Below are 23373 nucleotides of genomic sequence, written 5' to 3'. Positions count from 1 at the left end.
ATGGTTGACGTCATCATCTTGAATCCTATTGGTTCTTATAAAGTTTATTTTGGTTATACATTTTTCTTAAGAGGCCCATTTTAGACCTCAAAATTCCCATAATGGATTCTTCCTTTCGGCAACACCATTTTTTTCAAGAGTATATGTAGTAGTGGTCTCCCTCTTAATGCCAGCTTCTCTACAATAGTCTTTAAATTCATTTGACTCATATTCGGTCCCATTATCGGTCCTCAATATTTTGATCTTCTTCCCTATTTGATTCTCGACCAAGGCTTTGAAAGAACGAAACCATTTGAATACTTCATCCTTCTTTAAGAAATAGATCCATGTTTTGCGAGAGAAGTCATCCACAAAAATAAAATAGTACAAATATCACCCAAAGATGTCACAAGCAACATACTTGATAGATCAGAATGGACCAATTGAAGAATATCAGAGGTTTGAGTTTCACTAGAGGGGAATAATCCCCTTGTATGTTTTTCAGCTTCACATCCCTGACAAACACCTTCATGATTTAAGTTAAATTCGGGCATACCTGTACCCATCTTTTGTTGGAAAATCAAAAGGCAGTAAATATTTTCTTGACCTTGATAATTACTTGTGATGTTTCTTATCATTAAGATTCTTCATATCTTCTTTTTTTAGTTCATCAAGTAATTACCATGAGCAGCAGCACATAAAACAATGGACACAAGATGTAGGCACATGCCAGGGCAAAACCCCCTCGAGGGGAAAACCCAGTCAAAGTAATTCTTCCTTTCAATAGTATTCATTGAGACTCTTCACCCTAGACCAAGACCAGACCTTCCCTCCACACCAAGTCAACCTCCAGAAGATTGACCTCGTTCCAGCAACTTCGACTATGCAGCAACATGCAGCAGCTAACAGCTTCCGACAGCAATCCAACTTGGAAGATTTCGTTCTCCCAATCCAGAACACGAAACAGAGAGAGACCACCACCAAAATTTTGATTTTCCTTGACTCCTTAGACTCCCTCAAACTCGCATTCACTTCGGCTTCCCAGCAACAGACTTTCCCAGCTTCCTACTTCGCACTTCTGCCCAGTAGAGAGAGAATGAGAAGTGATGCTCCAAATGAATTCGAAGTCCTTCCTTTTATAGGCTTCTTGTGGGGTCGAATGGGTCCTTAGGCCGACTTGATCTTCTCTTAGGCCGACATGGTGTGGAGGTTACATAATTCATATTTTACTCAATACTTAACCTTTTTACATGATTCAAAAGCCCAATAAGGGTATCTTTAAATGTACAATAATTATATAGACTCGGAATAAATCCTAGAAGTCCTCAATGGGGACTTTGACCTAAAACATGGTGACCCAAGCATGAAACCCATGCTTTAATAAGTCACAACAATAATAATAAAATTATTTTCTTTATTCTTTTGATAAGTACATTACATAATGACTCAAGTACATTATTGAAGACCGAACATAGTTACTTTTTCCAACACTCCCTCTTAACTAGGGAGGTATTCATAATGTACATATACAATGGAAGATCTCAAAATATATGAACCATGAATAACTTTAGGCACCACAATGTTATGGACTAGATTCTTGACCAGGGCAATCTATCCAACCAGTCAATTGATTTAGGCACCGCAATGCCATGGACTAGATTCCTGACCAAGGCAATCTATCCAACCAGTCACTCAATAGTTTAGGCATCGCAATGCCATGGACTAGATTCCTGCCAGGGAAATCTATCCAAGTGGGACTAAGATGGACTCAAGCTTTCAACCCCTCTAGGTACCATCAATCTTACTTACTAACCATCAAACCAAAAATCCAGGTGTGTATCCAAAACAGAGCTCAATGATCAACACCACCTTTCCAATTTCTAGACAGCAACACAATGTGTTGGCCAAATGTCCTCTGAGGCAATGCTTCACTCACAAAGCCTCAACACTCCTAGATCCAACACATCAAGAATGACCAATCTCTCCCAATCAAACTGATTGGTAATCAACATGCTTTCCTTCGAGAGATTCACATGTACAAACAAAACCCCAATCAATAATATACTTTTGCATGTACATAACCAAATACAAAACTTCGGGGTCTTCCAAGCAATAGATGTTGCTTCTCAACTTTCCATAATAGGACTATCAACCGAATCTTTGACAGAAGATTCCTTAATCATACATTTTTCTTCCTACTTCATATGCAGCAACATAGTCTTCAGTCATATCTTGCTTTCCTTCTTTCAGCAGTACCTCAAAATGCATTCTCCAATTTCCTTTTCCTGTTCATGGCCTTCACTCAGACTTACGGCTGTTAGACCTGGTCTAGTGCATGACACATGAAGAAAAGAACCATATCTGAAACTCCCTCTCAACCAGGAAGCACCTCTTTATCCGAACTCCTTCTTCATCTTAGGGAGATCTCTTTTATTCATGCTTCCTCCGGGAGATCAATGTCTTCTTTTTCGACATAGAAGAATCTTTTCGTGGATTCCAACCATTTCATCAGAGTTATCATCAACCTCATCATGCGAGCATCTTCACCAAGTTGAAGATTGTGTACCTGCACAGCTTTCTTGTCACATCGAGCATCTTCACCAAGTTGAAGATTGTGTACCTGCACAACTTAGATAGCAAGTACAACCAAAACTATAGAAGCATGATGTTAGCCATATCAAAAACACGGAAGCATTTCAACTTTATTCATATCAGATACCTAGACTTAATTATAAACAAGAGACATATACTCTTCAACATCTTGCTAGGGACTTTGTCATACACCCTAGACTACTTCATAACAACACTCATTCCATCTAGGGTTTCAATATGTCTTCCAAAGGTATGACATACCTTACTACAACATATAGAAAACCCTAGAAACCATTCACACAAATATGGATCTACAAATCATCTAACAACCTTCCAAAATACATGTGTTAGACTTCTCACTAGGGATTCATACAAATCCTAGATTTCATACAAAAAAATCAATCAAAGTCAATCACAGCATTGTCATTAACTTGACTAGCTTCCACTAGGGTTAGTTCCAAACCCGTAGATTATCAATCAACCATCAATCAGTCACTAACATGTCCAACTACTACTAAGGTTAGTTGCAAACCCTAGATTTCTGAGCAATCATCATACTCAACCAAAAATTCAAATTTCAACAATTTCTTCACAAATCTCAAATTATCATATAGTTAACATTCATCAGAGATTTCTACTTCGACTAAGGTTCAACTCCAAAACCCTAGACTTCCATTTTCACGAATTCAACAATCTTATACAAATCTCAAATCAACATATTCCAAAGATTTTACTTTGACTGAGATTTAATTCCAAAACCTTATATTTCCAAGCTCAACAATCATTACATGCATAAATCTCATATTGTTATATTTCACACTAGACAATGTCACTATTAGGGTTAAACTGCCAAACCCTAGATTTTCATTTTTCAACAATCATCTAATAAATTTCAGATTGTTATATCACACATACTAAACAACTTTTAACTTCACTAGGGTTTAGCTATAACACCCTAGATTTCCAAACATCAACATCCTAGAATCTCAAACAAGGACTTCATTAAATCCTAAGATTCATGACCATCAATGACTAGGTCAACACACATATCTAGGAATTCATAACCATACATAAGCATATCATATGTCCAATAACATTAATACATCTGACCTAGACCAAGCTAGGGATTCAACCAAAAGGACATATCTCTATATGCCTAGATTTCATCACCATTCAAATACATTTCATATCATGAGATAGTCAAACCCAACTTCACAAATATCAATAAGAGTTAGACACACAAACATATTGATTATACTAGGGTTTGATCAGACAACACACATGTACCAAGTAAATCAATTCTAAGAAAATATAAGGGTCTTGCTCACACATTCCACCAAACCCTAATGAGCTATGGTTCCAATGTAGAACACACATTCCACCAAACCCCAATGAGCTAGGGTTCCAATGTGGAAACATAGCAAACCCTATATTACCAAAACTTCAAAGGTTCCAAGATTTTAGATCTTATCATTCCATCCTAACAAGTTAGGATTTCCCGATCATACCAAAATCCCAAATATGAAATCATCAATAAGGACTTCGACTAGCATTTCACAATATCCCTAATTAGTTTAGGGTTCAGACATTCACAACACCATCCCCTTCGGTTAGGGTTTTCCAGAACCTGTCTAGGATTTTACCAAATCATATAAGAGTGGGGTGGGTAGATTTATCAAGAGATGAATCACCCAAACAAGAATCACTAGGATTCGATACTGCTAGTCATAACAAGGTTAGTAATGGATCATCAAATGAATAATTCTTTCAATCAATGAATTCAAAGCATACATTTGTTTCTTGACCAACCTTGTCTTGAGAGATCCTTCTTCTTGCAGATGTTTTCCCTAATCAAGACAATAGAGAGAGAAAGGTGATTATTATTCAATATAATCAAAATTGAATGAGTACATGAACCCAAAACTAAAAAGACATGAAATACTTATCTTTGAGAGTAGTTGGGAGCTCCCAGCAAAGCTTGAGGGAAACCTACAAATTCTAAAACATATAAGACAATATATGTAAAGCTATAAGCAAAGGACTTAGTGGTGTAAGTCCCTAATGTCGAGCTCTTCGGGCTTGACTTTCTTCAGCAAAGTTCGCTTGATCTCTTCTTCACTTCTTATTCTTTGGATTCTCAGGATAATCACTTTTGTAGTGACCCTTCTATTGATAACACTCTATCTTAGACATGTCAACTTTCTTCCTCGGTCCCGTCGATCTCTTGAGCATGATCAAGGTTAGCTATGAATGGGTCAATATTGTCTTTTATCCCTTCTACCATCAGAGTCATAGCCACCAATTCTAAATTCCTGAATTTCACTTTGTCGACATCACTGGCTTCTTCTGTAGGTTTCTTTACATTTCCTTTTACCAAATCTAGCACCTTGTGCTTCTCGAGGATTAGGTCAATCCTCTTCTTCCAAGATCTAAAGTTAGATGCTCTTTCATGCTTGCTCTCACCCTTGATAGAGTTAGACATCTTCCTTGAATATGAAAGACTCCTTTCTTGAGATAGTGCCTATGAATGGATTTGCCTTTTTCTTCTTTCTTCACCAAAGCTCTGATAAAGGCAGTAAAGATTTTCTTGACCTTGATAATTACTTGTGATGTTTCTTATTATTACGACTCTTTATATCTTCTTTCTTTAGTTCATCAAGTAATTACCAAAAGCAGCATCACATAAAACAATGGACACAAGATGTAGGCACATCCCAGGGCAAAACCCCCCTTGAGGGGAAAACCCAGTCAAAGTAATTCTTCCTTTCAATAGTATTCTTTGAGACTCTTCACCCTAGACCAAGACCATACCTTCCCTCAACACCAAGTCAGCCAACAGAAGATTGACCTCTTTCCAGCAACTTTGACTATGCAGCAGCTAGTAGCTTCCGGCAACAGTCCAACTTGGAAGACTTCGTTCTCCCAATTCAAAGCACGAAACAAAGAGAGACCACCACCTAAATTTCGATTTTCCTTGACTCCTTAGACTCCCCAAACTCGCATTCACTTTGGCTTCCTGACAACAAACTTTCCCAACTTCCTACTTCGCACTTCTGCCCAGCAAACAAATTTTCACACTTCGGCCCATTAGAGAAAGAATGAGAAGTGATGCTCCAAATGAATTTGAAGTCCTTCTTTTTATAGGCTTCTCGTGGGGTCGAAGGGGTCCTTAGGCAGACTTGATCTTCTTTTAGGCCGACATGGTGTGGAGGTTACATAATTCATATTTGACTCAATACCTAACCTTTTTATATGATTCGAAAGCCCAAGAAGGGTCTCTTTAAATGTAAAATAATTCTATAGACTCAAAATAAATCCTAGAAGTCCTCAATAGGGACTTTGACCTAAAACATGATGACCCAAGAATGAAACCCATGCTTTAATAAGTCACAACAATAATAATAAAAATTATTTTCTTTATTCTTTTGATAAATACATTACATAATGACTAAAGTACATTATTAAAGGCCGAACATAGTTACTTTTTCCAACACTTCCTTACATCAAATAAGACTTTGAAATGAAGATGAGAAAATCTTATGTGCCATAATTCGGATTGAAGAGAAGTATCAAAAGTCATTTCTCCCAACGGACTTCCTCCAACCTGATAGAGACCTTCAACCTGAATCCAAGAGTGAATGCATCTCTTGGGTTCCTTTTCAAAACACAAACCTTCCCATCAATAAATGTCACCTTAAAACCTTTATCTTCCATCGCAGAAATAGAAACCAAGTTCTTTTTCAGATCAGGTACATATAGCACTTCTTGTAAATGAAGAGTTTGACCTTGATTTAAGTGAAGAGTAACAGTCCCAATTCCTTTCACGAGATAAGTGGCATTATCCCCAAGTATAATCTCCATATTTGTCTTCTTTTCAACCAAGTTTGAGAGGGCCTCCTTGTACCCAGTGAAGTGCCTTGAGGCACCACTATCAATCAACCAATGATCCAATGTATCCGGAGGAGAGGCGGTGGTGAGGGCAGAAATAAGATAAAATTATTTTTGCTTTACAACATTAACTTCTTCATACCTGGAGTTTCTCGACTTCTTGGGAGGATGACCATTTCCATTTCGAGTAGCGGGAGCATTCCTCTTTCCTTTGTTGTTGAACCTGTTGTTCCTTTGATTGCCATTACCCTTGAAGTTGCTATTATTGTTGGACCCATCATCTCTTGGAGTCTCCTTCTTGTGAGGACACTCTCTAGCGAAACTGGCCAAACCTATTACAATTGAAGCATCTTCCTTTTCTTCCTTCTTTGAATCCCGGCTTAAACCCTTGTCCTTGATTCCTTGGACCAGCATTGTTCCTCCTCTTAGAATGAGCGGAGAAGGCAGTAGGATTGTTTCCATTTGAAAGCTTGTCTCTTTCCATCATCCTTATTTCTTCTTGAGTGCATCTGGCCAATAGTTCATCAAATCCCGGAATCCTGTCATTATTGAGAATGGTAGTGTTGAACACATCTCAATCTCTTGTAAGGCCCCCAAGTGCAATAAGAGATAGCTTCCGATCACCAGTGACTTCACCAATAGATAGGAGATCATTCTTGATCTCGGTAATCCTCATTTAGTAGGATTGGATGGATTCTCCTCTATCCATCTTGATATCTTTCAGCTTGTTCTTGAGAAAGAGAATTTGATTTGCATTGTTTATTTTGAACATCCCATCCAGTTTTTCATACATCTCCTTAGATGTTTCCAAATCAAAAATATGGGCAACCAAAGGCTTATGAATAGAATCAACAATAATCTTCTTAGCTTTAACCTCACCTTTCTTGTACTTGGTTTGTGCAGCAATGGATGCATTTGAAGGAGGCTCTACTATTCTTCCTTTGACATAGTCCACGGCATCATTCTCTTCTAATGTCAAATCCAAAGTCATCTTCCATGCATGATAGTCAACGGTGGTCAAAGCAGCGCCAAAATGTCCTCCAAGCAACTCGGTCAAAAGTGGAAGAATTTGGCTTCCAAGAGGGTCAAAGTCAGCCCAAAAACAGTTCGGCCAACCTAGTCAAACATTGCTGTAATTTCTGCAGTCAAAAGCTGAAGTCAAACCAGTCAAACTGTCCCAATCACCTCAAAAACTGTGCCAATCAATACAGCCTTCAATTGGAATTCTGCCCTCTAGATCAAAGTCAATGCATGCTCAAACAGTCCAAGTCAACGCTGGTCAACGCTGCCCTAATCTCTGAAATGATAAATCTTCGGCCTCCAAAACAGTACAGAAATTCGGCCTCCTGCCACACGTGCGAAGAAGAGAGAGGTTGTCCTTTAGCTGTATGAACAAATCAAGAGAGGAGAGAGATGATGTGATGTGTTGAGATGATGTCCAAATGAGAGACAGATCACTCCTATTTATACACTTCGTTGAGGGTGAGGAGACACATCCATTCGGCTTCATGAACCTAGATTTGACGAGGCCAACCTTGACAATTTGTGCATAAGACAGAATAAATTCAAAAATCAATTTCTGCTTGTCAAAATGAGATGATATTTATATCAAAATTGGGCCTCTCGAAAAGAGGAATCCAATGCAATAATCATCTCCATCATATGAGTTGTCCTAAGGTGGAACTTGGTCCTAGTTGCCAATTTTAACAGGTTGAAGCCTGAATTTTTGTAAATGAGGATTGGAGTACTCACTATTTTCATCAATAAAATTGTTTATTGTTCTATTAATTGTGTTCTGGTTTAACTTGTGATAAAAAACTTAACTGGCATAATATAACAATTGAATATATGTAGCACGTACTGTATATATAAAACTAGCAACAATTGTTAAAATAACAGAAATATAGATTGCACAATAAATAACTCAAGGTGTTTACTTGTAATCGCTGAACGTTGTGCACGGTCTTCAACTTCTATTGCAACTTGGACAAGACCACCTTCTAACTGTGAAATACAAGGTGGTACTGGGGCATCCTGCACCATCCAATTTGACTACTTAAGCATGATGGTTGAAAAGAGCATGAAACCTTCTTCCGACTTACAAAGAAATTGTTAGCAATGTTAAATAAGAGAAATAACAATGGGAAAAATCTAAACTAGCAGAGCAATTAATTTATTAGCTAAATGGCACACAACTGTATGTTTACATATGAATGTATATATATCTATGTACACTGTGTGTGTGTCTCAAATATCGGCGATTCCCTTTCAAGTTTCAAGAAAACCAAAAGACATTTATAACATCAAAACAAAGTTTAAGCACATTTTAGCATGATGCATACTAACATTGGTATGTGCCAAGTGCACCAACCAAAAATTAGACACCCATCATTTCTCTATTCCAAAGATTAGATTGCATTCATGACCGATAACACCTGCAATTCAAATATAGAGGCACGCACACAGTTTCAATGGTGATTTCCCCCAATATGGTCCTCTGTTTTATTCAAATAGAATCCCAAAATTTCACTGCTAGACTGAGAGTATGTCCCTCTGTTGAGTTCAAGTAAATCCCACATTTTCACTGCTAAACTGAGTCATTGATTGAAAGGGAAAAAAACTCACAATTTGAGAGTTGATAAAGACTCCTTACCAAAGTTTATGGGCTTTATCAAACTCAAATATGTAGTTCATCCTTCAGGCTTAAACCTAGGACAAGTTTCAAAGGTTCAAAGAAATTGTTGATGGTCATTTAGGCTGTAGGGTGTCAAAATAAGTACGTTTAACATAAGGCATAATTTTGGGATAATATTCGTCTATTCTAGTGAGATCTAGTTTTGGTTCAAAGCTTATCCTTGTTATCCAAATATGAAATAAATGTTGTACTATAAATCCAAAAATGAAACAAATTTTGTACTATAAATCTAGTGACTTTAGGGCAAAAATATTCTTGTGCACTGTTTCATGCATGTGTGCCCTTAAAACTGAAATTTACATGAAAGTGTGAATCTGTCTCCTTCAATGAAATTTACATGAAAATACTAAGCTTTCAAACAAATGTAATTAGTGATTAACCTCTTTCCTCAAAAACCAAAAGCCTTTAGCATACACTCTATGGTATTTAAAAGTTGCATAGATCATTTAAGGAATAATTGTGATAATAATCCTCTCACAATACTCAGCTTTCAAACAAACCCTATAGTGATTCACCTCTTCGCTCAAGAACCAAATGCTTTAAAGCATACACTCCAAAGTATTTAAAGGTTGTATTGACACTCCCAACGAATGGTTGTGATCATGATACCCACAAATAAAATTTTAGACACCCACAGATATTCAGTTATTTTTATTGTGCCCTATTGCTACACAATGTGCCAGAAAAAACCAGAGAAGGAAATTCTTAATATAATTATCTATTTACATGCACAAGTAACTATGATTATATAAGTTAACTTATTAATAGGATGATCATTGACCTGTACCTGAGGATTTGTTTCTGCTGCAACTGAGCTAAGAGCACCATCTGCAACATAGATATAAGGAGCAGCTTCTAAATCTTCCTCAGATCGATAGCATACAAATAGTCCACATCCAACACATGCCATACGGAACTGTTTCTCCAGCTTCCCTTCACCTCTAAATAAGACACATTTTATAATTAAATGCAAAGTACTGATTGTAAAGTTGTGTGCAATAAGCTCCACATATTGAGCTATTAGCCATAAATAGTTCAAGAACTACAGAGAAAAGATAAATCATAAAAGGCAGGATATCGATCTTACAAACTCTTGATCAATATTCCATAAATCACCTCCATCCATAAATTTTTTAGCCATGTCGCAAATACTCGACCAAAAAAGACAACATATTAACCAAGATTCATGCACTCCTGCCCAATATTCATTTCTTAAAAATACTTAATTAAAGAATGTAATATACCAACAATTCCTGCACTCTGGTGACATTAGATATTGCCTCTAATGTAATATATACAAAACTGGACCTACCTATTAATTTTGGGCAAACAATGGTATGTTCTATGCTTTAGAGCAATTTTACTTCAATTTCTTTATTAGCCCAATATCAATATCCAAATTAGCAATCACATCAACATGATAGTAAAATGCAGATAGAACATAAACATAAACAGTAGAAGACAAGCCAAGACAAGAAGACGCAAGATGTGGCACCAGCCAGGGACAAACCCCAATGTGGGGAAACCCTTGATCAATTCTTCTTAGTCTTCAATAGTTCAGCAGAGAGAGATAGTACAATTTACAAATCTAATATTCTGTAACAGCAGTAAAAGAGCCCTAACCAGAAAAATCAATGCTGGTCAACAGGGAAGATTTGACCTTAACAATTCAGTCAACTTCAGTCAACTTCGGCCTCCAAACATCAAGATGAAACAGCCCTCAAAACAGCTGAATTCTGCCCAGTCAAACAGTCAACCTGCGGTCAGCCCTAACCACACTCAACGCTGGTCAAACAGTCAGTGTATTGCCTCAATTTCTGTGCCCAGAAATGTGGCCTGCCCAAACAGAAATTCCTCACACAAAACCACAGTCAAAGATGGTCGACGCAGCCCAAAACAGTCTCTGAAAAATTTGGTCAAACCTGGTCAACACAAACAGAAAATTGCCCTTCTTTCCTTTGCAAGTGTGGAGAGATATGCTGCCTAGAAATGTGTACCCAATCAGATGAGGAGAGAGAGAGATGAGTGAAGATGAGTGTGTCCAAATGAGTATGAGGCATCATGTATTTATAGCAAACGTTGAGGATGAATAGACATGATTGTTGGGCTTCTGAGCCTACATGAGTTTGCTGGCCGACCTTGACAATTTGTCTATACTATAAATAAATTCATATTTTCATTTGTACATGTCAGAATCGGATGATCTTTAGATCAATCCTACACCTCTCGGAGAGAGGAATCCAAGAAAAATATCAGTTGTCATAAATAAGATGACCACGTGGAGTTCGGCCCTATTTGCCAATTTTAACACTCCCTCTCAACTAGGGAGAACTGCATCTGCCAATCTGTATTATCTCTGCCATCAATGCACTGCTTTGCTCTGTGATGCTATGCTGAACTATGAAGAAGAAGAAGTGATTGAGAATGTATCATACCATTCTCTACTGACCCGAAGTCAGTTCCAATCAAAAGAGAGTGTCTCATACCACTCTTACTGACCCAAAGTCAGTTCCAATCAAAAGAGAGTGTCTCATACCACTCTTACTGACCCGAAGTCAATTCCCATTAATCCCAGATCAATATCGGTCATCCTAGCATAGGGAGTATGGTAGTACACGATGCGTCCATCAGTAGTACTATGGTCCCTATCCTCATTTCCCTACTCATTGGCCAAATGAGAGGTACTTCCCATGAGTCCTAGACTGCATGGGTAGGATGTCTCAGCAGTTGAAGGATGAACCACTCGTCCTGCCTACATGTCTCTAAGGGGTATCACAGCGGAAGGATGAACCACTCACCCTATACACAGCAAACCACTAGGGGAAGGTTGAACCACTCACCCTATGGTTGCTCACTGCTCCAAGAAGTACCCCAAGCCCCCTGGAGCTCCCAAAGCTCAATGTCCGTCTCATATAGGACCCTCATAAGAGGGTCTCTCCACGACTCCAAGTCGTTCTCGAAAAGCCAAGAATTTGACCTTTCCCGGGGGCTTTGTCAAAATATCAGTGACCTACTCATTAGTCCCAATATGATGGAGCTTTATTGCTCCTCATTGTACCATATCCTGGATAAAGTAGTACCTAATATCAATATGCTTGGAGCGATCATGAAACACGGGATTCTCTGATAATCGGATCCCACTCTGGTTGTCGCAGAGGATCGCGGTGGTATCCATCACATGTCCAAACAGCTTACTTAAGAGCTTCCTCAACCAGACAGCTTCACAGGAGGCCATACTAGCAGCTATGTGTTCTGCCTTGGAGGTACTCAAGGCAACCGAATTCTGCTTCCTGATCATCCAGGATATCAAAGCAAAACCCAAAGAAAAGCAACATCCAGGAAGTGCTCTTGCGATCCACCACACTGCCAACCCAGTCAGCATCAGAATAACTATGCAGCCTCACATTTTCGGCAGTGTATCTCAACCCATGAGTGATTGTGCCTTGAAGATATCTCAGAAGATTCTTGGCGCAATCCAATGTATATGATGAGGCTCAACCATATATTGGCTCAATGTGTTAACAGCAAAACATATGTCCGGACGGGAGTTCACCAAGAACATTAGTGCTCCTATGAGTTGATGGTACTCCAAAGCATTTCCCAATTCAGGTCCAGCAGCACTACCACATAACTGCTTAAAGTTAGGTTCCATCGGAGTAGCCATAGGCTTGCAGTCCACCATCCCAAATCTTTCCAATATCTTCACAACATATTTTCCTTGAGAGGGGAAAATTTCACCTGGCTTTTGCCAGACTTCCAACCCTAGGAAATAGTGCATCGATCCTAGGTCCATCTCAAATTCAGAAGCGAACTCCCTCTTACATTTGTGAATGAGAGGGTATGCACCTGTGAGAAATAGGTTGTCCACATAAAGTACCAGAATAAGAGGTTTATCATTTTCAACCTTAAAGTAAAGGTTCAGATCGGCTTCACTTCTAATGAATCCCAGCTTCATCAGATAGCTATCAATCCTCTCATACCAAGCTCGAGGTGCTTGCTTCAATCCATAGAGAGCTTTCTTCACCCTGCATACATGAGTTTCCCGATCATGAACCTCAGACCCCTCGGGTTGTTCCACATAGACTTCCTCTTTGATTGAAAAATGCAAGAAGGCAGTCTTGACATCCATCTGATGTAGGTTCCATCCTTGCAAGGCAGCAAGGGCTATGATCGAGCGGATGGTGGTGTATCGGGCAACAGGTGCAAATATGTCATCATAATCTACACCTTCCTTTTGGAGAAGCCTCGAGCAACAAAGCGAGCCTTGAACTTTTCTGCACTTCCATCAACTCCATGTTTGATTTTGTAGAGCCACATAGAGGTGACAATCGATTTGTCCTAGGGTCTAGGGACCACATGCCAGACATCATTCTTCATAATTGACTTGTATTCTTCATTCATAGCATCCTTCCATACTTGTTGCTTCACGGTTTCTTCGAATGATGAAGGTTCATTTTGAATGATAGTGCTCATGGCGGTCAAATATCCTTGATCCCAGTTCGGCTTTTTGCTTTCACAGAAAGTCCCCCTTGGTGCAATGTGTCTCTCGACATCTTCGAGAGTCTCCCTAAGCCATGAGGGTCTCCTCTTGGAGGAGGAAGGCTCATCAGGAGAAGAATCAATAAGATCCATAGGTTCATCAACATCAAGCATCGTTTCGTCTTCTTTTTCACCCTGATTTCCTGTGTCAGCTTCTTTGTCCTTCCTTAGGATAGGAAGGTTGTTGATTTTCCTGAGGGCCATATCTTTGTCGAAGGTGACATCATGATTTATCTCAACTTCCTTTTGACCAGCCACAAATTCTATCTCTTAGAATTCTCATTATAGCCCACAAAGATTCCTTTCTTCCCAAATGCACCCAATTTGTTTCTTTTCTCTTTCGGCATATGAAAATATATGGGGCTTCCAAAAATTCCAAAATGAGAGACATTGGGTTTCGTACCAGTGAACATTTCTTCGAGAGTCTTGGAGTCCAATGCTTGATGAGGGCATCGCTTTTGAACATACACGGCGGTATTTGCAGCTTCATCCCATAGATACTTCGAAAGGCCTTGATCATGAAGCATGGCACGAACAGCTTCTACAATAGAGTGATTCTTCCTTTCAGCCACACCATTCTGCTCGGGAGTGTATGACGTTGTAGTCTCCCTCTTAATGCCAGCTTCTCTACAATAATCTAGGAATTCATTGGATTCGTACTCGGTCCCGTTAACAGTCCTCAATATCTTGATTTTCTTCTCGAATTGATTTTCGATCAAGGCTTTGAAGTGTCGGAACCAGGTGAACACTTCATCCTTCTTCTTCAAGAAGTAGATCCAGGTCTTGCGAGAATAATCATCCACAAAGGTGAGATAATATAAGTATCCTCCCAAGGAGTTTACGGGCATCATACCAGATATGTCGGAGTGGATCAATTGCAATATGTCTGTGGTCTTGCTATTACTTGAGGGGAATGGTCCCCTTGTAAGTTTTCCTTCGGCACATCCCGGACATACACCTTCATGCTCTACTTTGAACTCGGGCATACCTGTCACCATCTGTCTCACATCGGGTAGGGCCTTATAATGAAGATGGGCGAACCTCTGGTGTCATAGTTCAGATTGTAGAGATGTGTCACAAGACATGGTTGCCAATGGACTTCCTCCAACTTGATACAAAGTGTCAACCCTGAACCCAAGAGTAAAAGCATCTTTAAAATTTCTTTTCCAAAAACGTACCTTTCCAACGATAAAAGCCACCTTGAATCCTTTCTCATCCATAGCTAAAATGGACACTAGGATCTTCTTGAGATCGGGTACATATAGTACTTCTTGCAAATGAATAGTGTTACCTTGATTCAATTGAAGGGTAACATTCCCTACTCCCTTCACGGGATAGGTGGCATCGTCTCCAAAGATGATCTCCAAGTTTGTCTCCTTTTCTATCAGATTAGAGAGGGCTTCCTTGTATCCGGTGAAGTGCCTTGAGGCACCACTATCAATCAACCAATTTCCCAAAGTGTCCGGAGGAGAGGCAGTGGAGAGGGCTGATATAAGATAGTACTCTTTTTGCTTATTGTTAACAACATTGGATTCTTCATACTTGGAGTTCCTTGATTTCTTGGAGGGTCGACCATTTCCTTGATGTCCCGCATTCCTTTTTCCTTTGCCATTGGACCTGCCATTCCTTTGATCATTGTTGTTGAAGTTGCCCCTAGAGTTGTTATGATAGTTATGTCATAATCGGATGATCTTTAGATCAATCCTACACCTCTCGGAGAGAGGAATCCAAGAAAAATATCAGTTGTCATAAATAAGATGACCCATGTAGAGTTTGGCCCTAGTTGCCAATTTTAACACTACTACACTCATTTTTTAAGGTTCTTACTTTTATAAATCAGCATTGATCACAACATTCTCCATAGTTATTCCAAAATGGATCACTTTATAATTTGTCATCCATTTTAGTACATCCTAAGTGGAAAAAAAAGGAGCTATGGACTTGTAGGGCCCACTTTAAGTGCAGGATCTATTTTGGTGATTTGGGGAACTAAGACCTCCAGAACATGTTTGGGGCATTAAATGCCCATCTTTGAGGTCAAAAATTTGCACACAAAGTTCCCACCCATCAACATTGTTCTATATGTCAAGAAATTTTCAACGGCGCAAAGATAACCTTAATTAGAGTTTGTATGAGAAAGTTATGTCGACCACAAGTTAACCATTGGATTTGACCACCATGGTACCAAGTGAGCGCCATGTCAACGCCTATTACTCACACATGTGGAAGTGGTCACATGTGGAAGTGGTCACATGTGGACTCTCAAGAAGACTCTAGAAAGTCCAAAACCCTTAAACTAATTAGGACATGAGGCATGCAAAAACACTAACACAAAGCCCACACAATTATTAGGACATGTTAAAATATTGGTCACTAGAAAAGGAAGGGGTTCCATTCTCCTTGATTATTGTTCCATAGTTGAGTATAGAAAAGTAATGGGATATTACATTTAGAACAATGGAAATAGAACCTTGAAGTAGCCATATAGGCCACAGTGTCTATGGCAACTTCATAGTAAGTTCATGTCTCTTTGTTTTTGCATTTCATGCTTGAGAAGAAAAGAGCAGGGCATCGTCCTCAGTTTCCAACTAGGTTTTCACATATTGGGTTTACTAGGGTATATCTTATGTTCATTATGTGGATGGTGTGGTATTTGTTCTTCTAGCTTCTTCTATGCCATTCTCAGTTTATGTCAGTGTTTTGAGCAGTACACTTGCAAAATTAAGTTACAATATGAAGAAGACACTACATAATAGATATATCTGTAGAATATTGTAGAATTTGCTATGACGATATGTTCCAGTGGAATATCCACAAAAGTTTACAAAGCATATTAGTGTCAAGGTAGTTTCCTTTGGAGTTTTTGGGAGAAATTAGAAAATCCAAAAATTGGCTTTGTTCTCAACCAAAAGTGGGTTACCCCTAGGAGAAGCTTTTCTCCTATTCAACTCTTCCAGACGGCACCCAGCAACCCTTGAGATCCACCTTATAGTCGATGTGACATGCCATTCATATTGCCACCACTTGCATCAATCATATGTTTCCTCGCCCATTTGTCGAGAGCACATGTTGGAAGGTGGACTTCTAATCAAAAGGTACTTTATTCATTATGAAATCGAGTGCTTATGCTTGTTTGTATTTGGTCATTTTGACATGAAGTATGGGGTAACTTGGAAGAAAGAAGGGTCATGGTCGTCTTCTTGTTCCCTCACCTTAAATGGGGGTTAATTTTCAATCCTAGTCCAGTGGGACCTCCCCTAATGGCCCATGACTTTAGTAACGAGCACTACTTGGGAATCCACGTTTGAAATAGTGTAGCCCAATCTATCCTTATTCCATACTTACCACTTTCCATCTTGCATTATGAGCCCCTCTTCCACCTCCTTTCTTCGGGTCAACTAACCATTGGTTCATTGGGATTTGGCATACACACATCCTCATACCTTGGGTAGCGCTTGGAAATGCACCCTGGGAGGTTGATGCAACTAAAAGAAAAAGAAAGAGCATATGATGGCCATAAGAAAAACAAAAGAAAATGCAAAATGCAAAAGATGGTCGAGACTTACAAATTAGCACCTAAGCAAAAGCCAAGCACGAGCTTTACCTCTATCATATGGCAACCACCTGGTTCCTGGGCCAATGTTGCCCTATTACATAGAAGACAAGGAACCCATGCATGTCCCAACCCTTGATAGGTAATGAATTGCCCCATCCTAAAGGGGGTAATATATGTTATACATCATACAAAGCAATTTCTCATTCCTCGAGCTATGAGTAGTAATACAAGGAAAAATCAAGAAAAAGTAAAAGGAAATATAGAGGGGTGGAAAAACAGAGGCCGAGGTAACTCATGCATCCACGATTGCTCAAGCTTGGTTCTCTTAGATGCAATAATGATTGTTGTGCCTAATGATGAAATTTGCACCACAAGATATTGTGTAATTGGCAAGTGGTTCCATTTATAGGTAGGGGCAACTTAATTGTGGTTCCACAAGTGATGTGTTGAGAGCCATGGCACTCTAGACAGTTGTCGAGCGTCATTTGTAGCCATGGGCACCTTCAGCACCCATAGTGATACTACATTTTCCTTATTATTCATGGGATGATGCACTTAGACCAGTTTTCCCCTAGTCGGCTTAGCAATATATACATGTTGTGGCAGTTGATCTAGGGCCCAGATGAGGTTTGTCTCAAGCCTTGAGACATGGGAGGGCTAGCACCATCTTCAGTGCCCTCAACGTTGGAGAAAACATAGAGATTTCATCACTTGGAGACCCACGAGACCCAGCTTTGTGACCCAAACCCACATCTGGGGTGCACAGGATGATTTGCATTGAGATACAGGGGCCAACCCCTAGTACTTAATTTTAGAGACCTTCTACACTTGTCATGGCACTAAAAGGCCTCAACAACATCCCTCAAGAAGCCCACGCAAGCATGATGTCAACATTTCGACTAGCATTTGTGGAGATAAAATTAAATTTGCAAAAGCTACTAGGTCAGCTTGTGACCTAGGCCATTACTTGCACATTATTTTATGATTAGAGGGGCTTGTAGGCTAAAATAGGATATGATAGAGCACATATATATTAGAGAGATCTCATTTCATCTCTCATCATCATCACACTTGGAATTTCGGCCTCATAATGGAACTTGCACTTACTCTTTTAAGGACTATATTGGATCTTGGATGCATTCTGACATTTGGAGCTTAATCTCGGATAATTCTTGGAGCTATTCATTCCATAATGGAAGGAATTCATGCATGTTGTCTTGTAAGTGCCCTTTATTGTTGAATACCTATTTTTCTATGACTAATATATGGAATTATCGATTCTAGGCCATCGTAAAATTGTGCCCTAATTTTTTGAAAATTAATTGAATTGCTATCTAGATGAATATTGCATACATTACTCATGGATAACATGTATTGAACATTCCTGGTGGTGAACTCATTGTAGCTCTTCCATGAAAATCTATTTTTCACTGAGTGGGTTAATGCTTGAAAGTTGCTTGCTAGGGCATCAAATTTTGACCTCCTTAAAAACAAGTCTAGTTAACCTAAACCACCCTTGACTCCATATGCCCAAAGGACAAGGCACTAATCCAAATTGTTGGTGATCATTCTCACATTTTCTCCATATTTTCTCTCTTAAATTTTGGTCCCTTCAAAGCTAGAGAAGAGAGTTAGGGCTTGGTGCAAATTTCTAGGGAGAGAGGATTTTGGTGGTTAGAGAGTCTAAACATCAAGTCGGTAGGGTTTGCCACAAAACCTATCAATTTGGTGGGTATCCACTTCAATTTCATCCATAAATTCTCTTGCCCTAGGTGTCTGTCCTAAGAGGGAAACCCTAGTTTTTCTTCCCTCCACATAAGGTCTTTCTTGAAGGTTTCATGATCCTTAGCTTTGTTGGAGAATGAAGTAGGGCGACTATTAATTCAAATTCTCCTTCACCTTAATATTTGTTGGTATTTATAGCCTTCCAAGGGTGTCCAATTTGCTTTAGGGTCGACCTGATCAAATATGCACATGTGGGCTTATAATTCAAAAATGCACTTTTCCTTGTCCAAATTTGATGATTTGTAGGTCGATTTTGGTCCTCTCGAAAAGAGGAATTCAATGCAATCATCATCTCCCACAAATGAGCTGTCCAAAGTGGAATTTGGTCCTAGTTGCCAATTTTAACAAGGGGCACAACAAATTATTGATTGTTGTACAGGCAGGTTGATGGTATGAGGCTTCAAAGCTTCATAGATGCAAATTGGGCCGGGGGTTCATGATTATTTTAGTTAACAATGGTGTGTTCTATGCTTGTAACAATTTCTTTAATGTCCTTAAGTTAGCCCAATGACGATTTCCAATCTAATTTCCAATAGCAATCACATTAATCATGACATTGATAGAAACTATAGATAGAACATGAATAAAAGCAGAAGACAAGCTAAGACAAGAGAACACAAGATTTGGCAAATGTCAGGGAAAAATCCCAAGATGGAGAAAACCCTTTGATCAATTCTTCTTATTATTATATTAAATGTTTAGCAGAGAGAGAGAGTCCAATAAAGTCAAAATTGACTTGCCAAATGATTATCAAAGCATCCCTGTCAGATCAGAAATTTTTCTACAGCAGTCAACAACCCTAACCAAAAAGACAACATTGGTCAAAGCAACAGCAAACCATCCACAATGCAGCTCGGTCATACCCAATCAAACTCGGCCTTCTTAGGTGGTCAAAATCAGCCCAAAACAGTCACCAAAACAGCGGTCAAACTTGTTCAAAATATGCACTTCAAGTCTGCGGTCAGCGCAGTCAACATGCCCAAAAAATCTATGCTTGTGTGCCAAATAATGCGGCTTGCTCAAACAGAAAATTTCCCACAAAAATCGCAGTCAAACTTGGTCAAATACCCCTTGGTCAACGCTAGTCAAACCCTGCAACAGTCTTGTAATTCGTCCTTCTTTGCTACCACAAGTGAGGAAAAGAGATGCCCAATAAGTTGTACGAAGTTCGAACCAATCAGATGAAGAGAGAGAAGAATATGTGGGATGAGATGATGCCAAATGAGGTTTGAGGTCTCTCTTATTTATACAAGTCAATGGGGGTCAAGTGACATGCCCAATCGGCTTCATGAGCCTACATGATGATGTGGCCAACCTTGACAATTTGCACATGTGGGCTTGACCTCGAAAACATATTTCCCATTGCCCAAATTTGATGATCTTTAGGTCGATTTTGGTCCTCTCGAATTCAAAGCAATATTTCTCCTAGTTGCCAATTTTAACAGTTCAGTAGACTGGAAGAGCACTTTAGGTTATACATTCACTGTTGGGTCAACAATCTCCTAGTTCAGCAGGAAGCAGAGATCAGTGGCACTAAGCTCAGTTGAGGCCGAGTACATGGCTACCAACCTAGAAGCTTGTGAGGCCATATGGTTGAGGAAGCTACTTGTTGGGCTGTTTAGTCAGAGGTTGGAGCCCATAGTCATAAATTGTGATAATCAGAGCTGCATCAAGCTCTCTGAAAATCCAACATTTCATGATCACTCCAAGCATATCAAGATCTAGTACCACCATATCATAGATTGTGTTCAGAGGGGTAAAGTCAGACTCTTCCCTACTCATAAATCATTGTTTTCAACCAAAATTAAGGGGGGATGCCTAACCCTTTCTGAGGGGAGGCTCCCACAAGCACCCATTTTGGGGAAACACGTCCTCTATATTGAGGAAATGTTTCCCTCTACATCTCCCCGCCTCTCCCCAAAAGGGGGACGTGAGGAAACATTTCCTCAGGCGTCCCCCCGCCCCAGGTGCATGGGGAGTATCAAGTGCGTGCACCTCGCCTTAGGGGACGCATCTTTGTGAAACATTGGCTCAAATACTTCAACACCCAGCATCGCGATTGCTTTGGGGCAGAGCCATTCCTGGAAGGCCACTGTCACGACACCCATAGATATTACTATTTTTCCTACCATGAAATGTGCCCTGACACCAACACTTAAGAATAAAGAGGGCTTTGGATTGTCTGTTGTATATGTTGCACCTATTATCATACCAACAATTCACACAAAGCACGCTACTGCTAAGAGTTCTAACTAAAAGAAGAAAGTCAATGTCCATAATCAACAATAAATAAATTGTGCTAGAATGCCCCAATTTTGTGTTAAATGGGTTAGGCACAGGTTAAGGGTGGTTTAAAGGTTGTATGGCAGCTTTAGAATATGACAACTTAGGCATATTAAGTCACATTTATGGAAGAAGTATAATATTTAATATTTATCCCACATGTAAAATGTAATAGATCAATCATAAACTAAAAACTTATAAAGGGGACTAGGAGAAGTTATGGTTAAAACTATTTATCCTTCATGCAAGAGATAAATTTTGGTGTGTGTAGAATTTTGTGTAGAAATTTGATAGAAATTGCAACTACTCAAGAATTCAAACTGAAATCAGGAGACACAAATTCTACTCTGCTAATCCGCGGAATGGAAATCACAATTTAGAACAACATGCATAGACATGCAATAAGCAAAACCACAAATACACAATGATTTCTAGGGGAACCCAACTAGGAAAAACCCCTCAAGCTTCTTTGCATTAATCAGATAAATAGAGAATCTATTACAATTGCTAGCTCCAGCTCTGAGCTCAACCTGCAAAAGAATAACTATTCTCTCTGCTCAATGAACAACTATGGCCAACACTTAGCCAATTCTTTGCTCACCAAGGTCCCTATTTCCTTGTGAAATTCTTGTGGAAATTAGCCCCTATTCTTTAGGAATTTCCTCCAAAATGATTGCACAATTCCCAAGGATTGATCACTAATTGCATGCAACCCCTGTACACTCAAGAATATTCTACAACTGACGTTACACTACCTTGTCATCTCCACTTCAACTAAGGAATTCGAATTCCTTGCATGCACTAGCAATTTTGGGTTAATTGATCAGTTAACTGACAGATCTCTGAGTTAGATTGTCGTCCCACTTCACAATTGACCTTCAATTGACTCCACAATAGTTAGAGGTCAATTAACTGAATACAACTGAAAATAATTGAACTAGATTACTAAAATTTAGCAATCACACATGCATAACTGAACTCCAAGCCCTCTAACTCAAATTTACTGAGCTAATTGAGTGACAAGATCCATGTCACACAAGTTAACTACCTCCAAGTTGTCCTGCTGATGTGGAAATTCAATTTACTCAATTTGACTAAGGCTAAAGTCAAATTGAGCCTTTCTTGCTACATTTTTTCAACACTCCCTCTTAGCAAGAAAGGGATTTTCAACCACCCCTATCCTACACCTATGGAATTCGAATTTACCTCTTAACAATGTCTTTGCCAAGATGTCAGCATCTTGTTCCTCGGTTGAAATGTATTGTAGCAACATAATTCTCCTCTACACATAGTCCCGCAAATGATGATACCGGATATCAATGTGCTTGGACCTGTCATGAAATATTGAATTCTCAAAGAGCTTAATGCAACTCTGATTATCACAATATATCATTGTCGGATCCATCTCCTAACTAAATAGTCCCACAAGTATTTTCCTCATCCAGATTGCTTCACATGTTGCTTGACTTGTAGCCATGTATTCAGCCTTTGCTAAGTTGAGCACCACAGACCTCTACTTCCTGTCGTACCAGGAAATAGATGCGGACCCAACACAAAAGATAGCACCCGATGTACTTTTCCTGTCAGGTGGACTTTCTACCCAGTTTGCATCGATGAAGCCTTGCAGCTTCACTCCCATTGTCTCTCTGTACCATAATCCATACAGGGTAGTGCCTTTGAGTACTGTAGCACATGCTTTGTTGCCTTCCAATATAATTTGGTAGGCCTCACCATAGCTTGGTTGAGTTGGTTGACTGCATAGCACATGTTGGGTCGTGTGTTCACAAGATACATCAGTGAACCCACAAGCTTCCTATAAATGGTAGCATCAACTTCCTCACCTAAAGAAGCATACTCCTTCCTCTAGTTTGTAGCTAGAGGTGTGTCCATGGGCTTACAATTCTCCATGTGAAATCTTTGAAGTATCTCGGTAGCATACTTGCCTTGAGACACAAACAATTCACCATCACCCTGCCATACTTCCAGCCCGAGGAAGTAATGCATGAGGCCCATGTCTTTCATCTCAAATTCCCTTGCAAGATCCTCTTTGCAAGAG

At 39.4% G+C, this 23373-nt stretch overlaps 1 protein-coding gene across 1 annotated transcript in view; it reads right to left on the bottom strand.

Annotated features, from left to right (window-relative positions):
* LOC149266405 (UPF0235 protein At5g63440) overlaps nucleotides 1-23373 on the bottom strand; it is a 75411-nt gene that overhangs the window by 4536 nt on the left and 47502 nt on the right. Inside the window, exons 3-4 of the mRNA XM_089430524.1 lie at nucleotides 9942-10095; nucleotides 8397-8493 (exon numbers count right to left, since the gene is read on the bottom strand). Of these exons, the coding sequence (XP_089286650.1) occupies nucleotides 8397-8493; nucleotides 9942-10095 (251 nt within the window). The remainder of the gene's footprint in view (nucleotides 1-8396; nucleotides 8494-9941; nucleotides 10096-23373) is intronic.

This window comes from Pinus tabuliformis, chromosome 6, assembly GCF_031772625.1.
Source record: "Pinus tabuliformis cultivar Carrire ecotype Pingquan chromosome 6, CPIR1, whole genome shotgun sequence".
NCBI classification, from domain to species: Eukaryota; Viridiplantae; Streptophyta; class Pinopsida; order Pinales; family Pinaceae; genus Pinus; species Pinus tabuliformis.
This window is presented reverse-complemented; position numbering and strand designations above follow the sequence as displayed.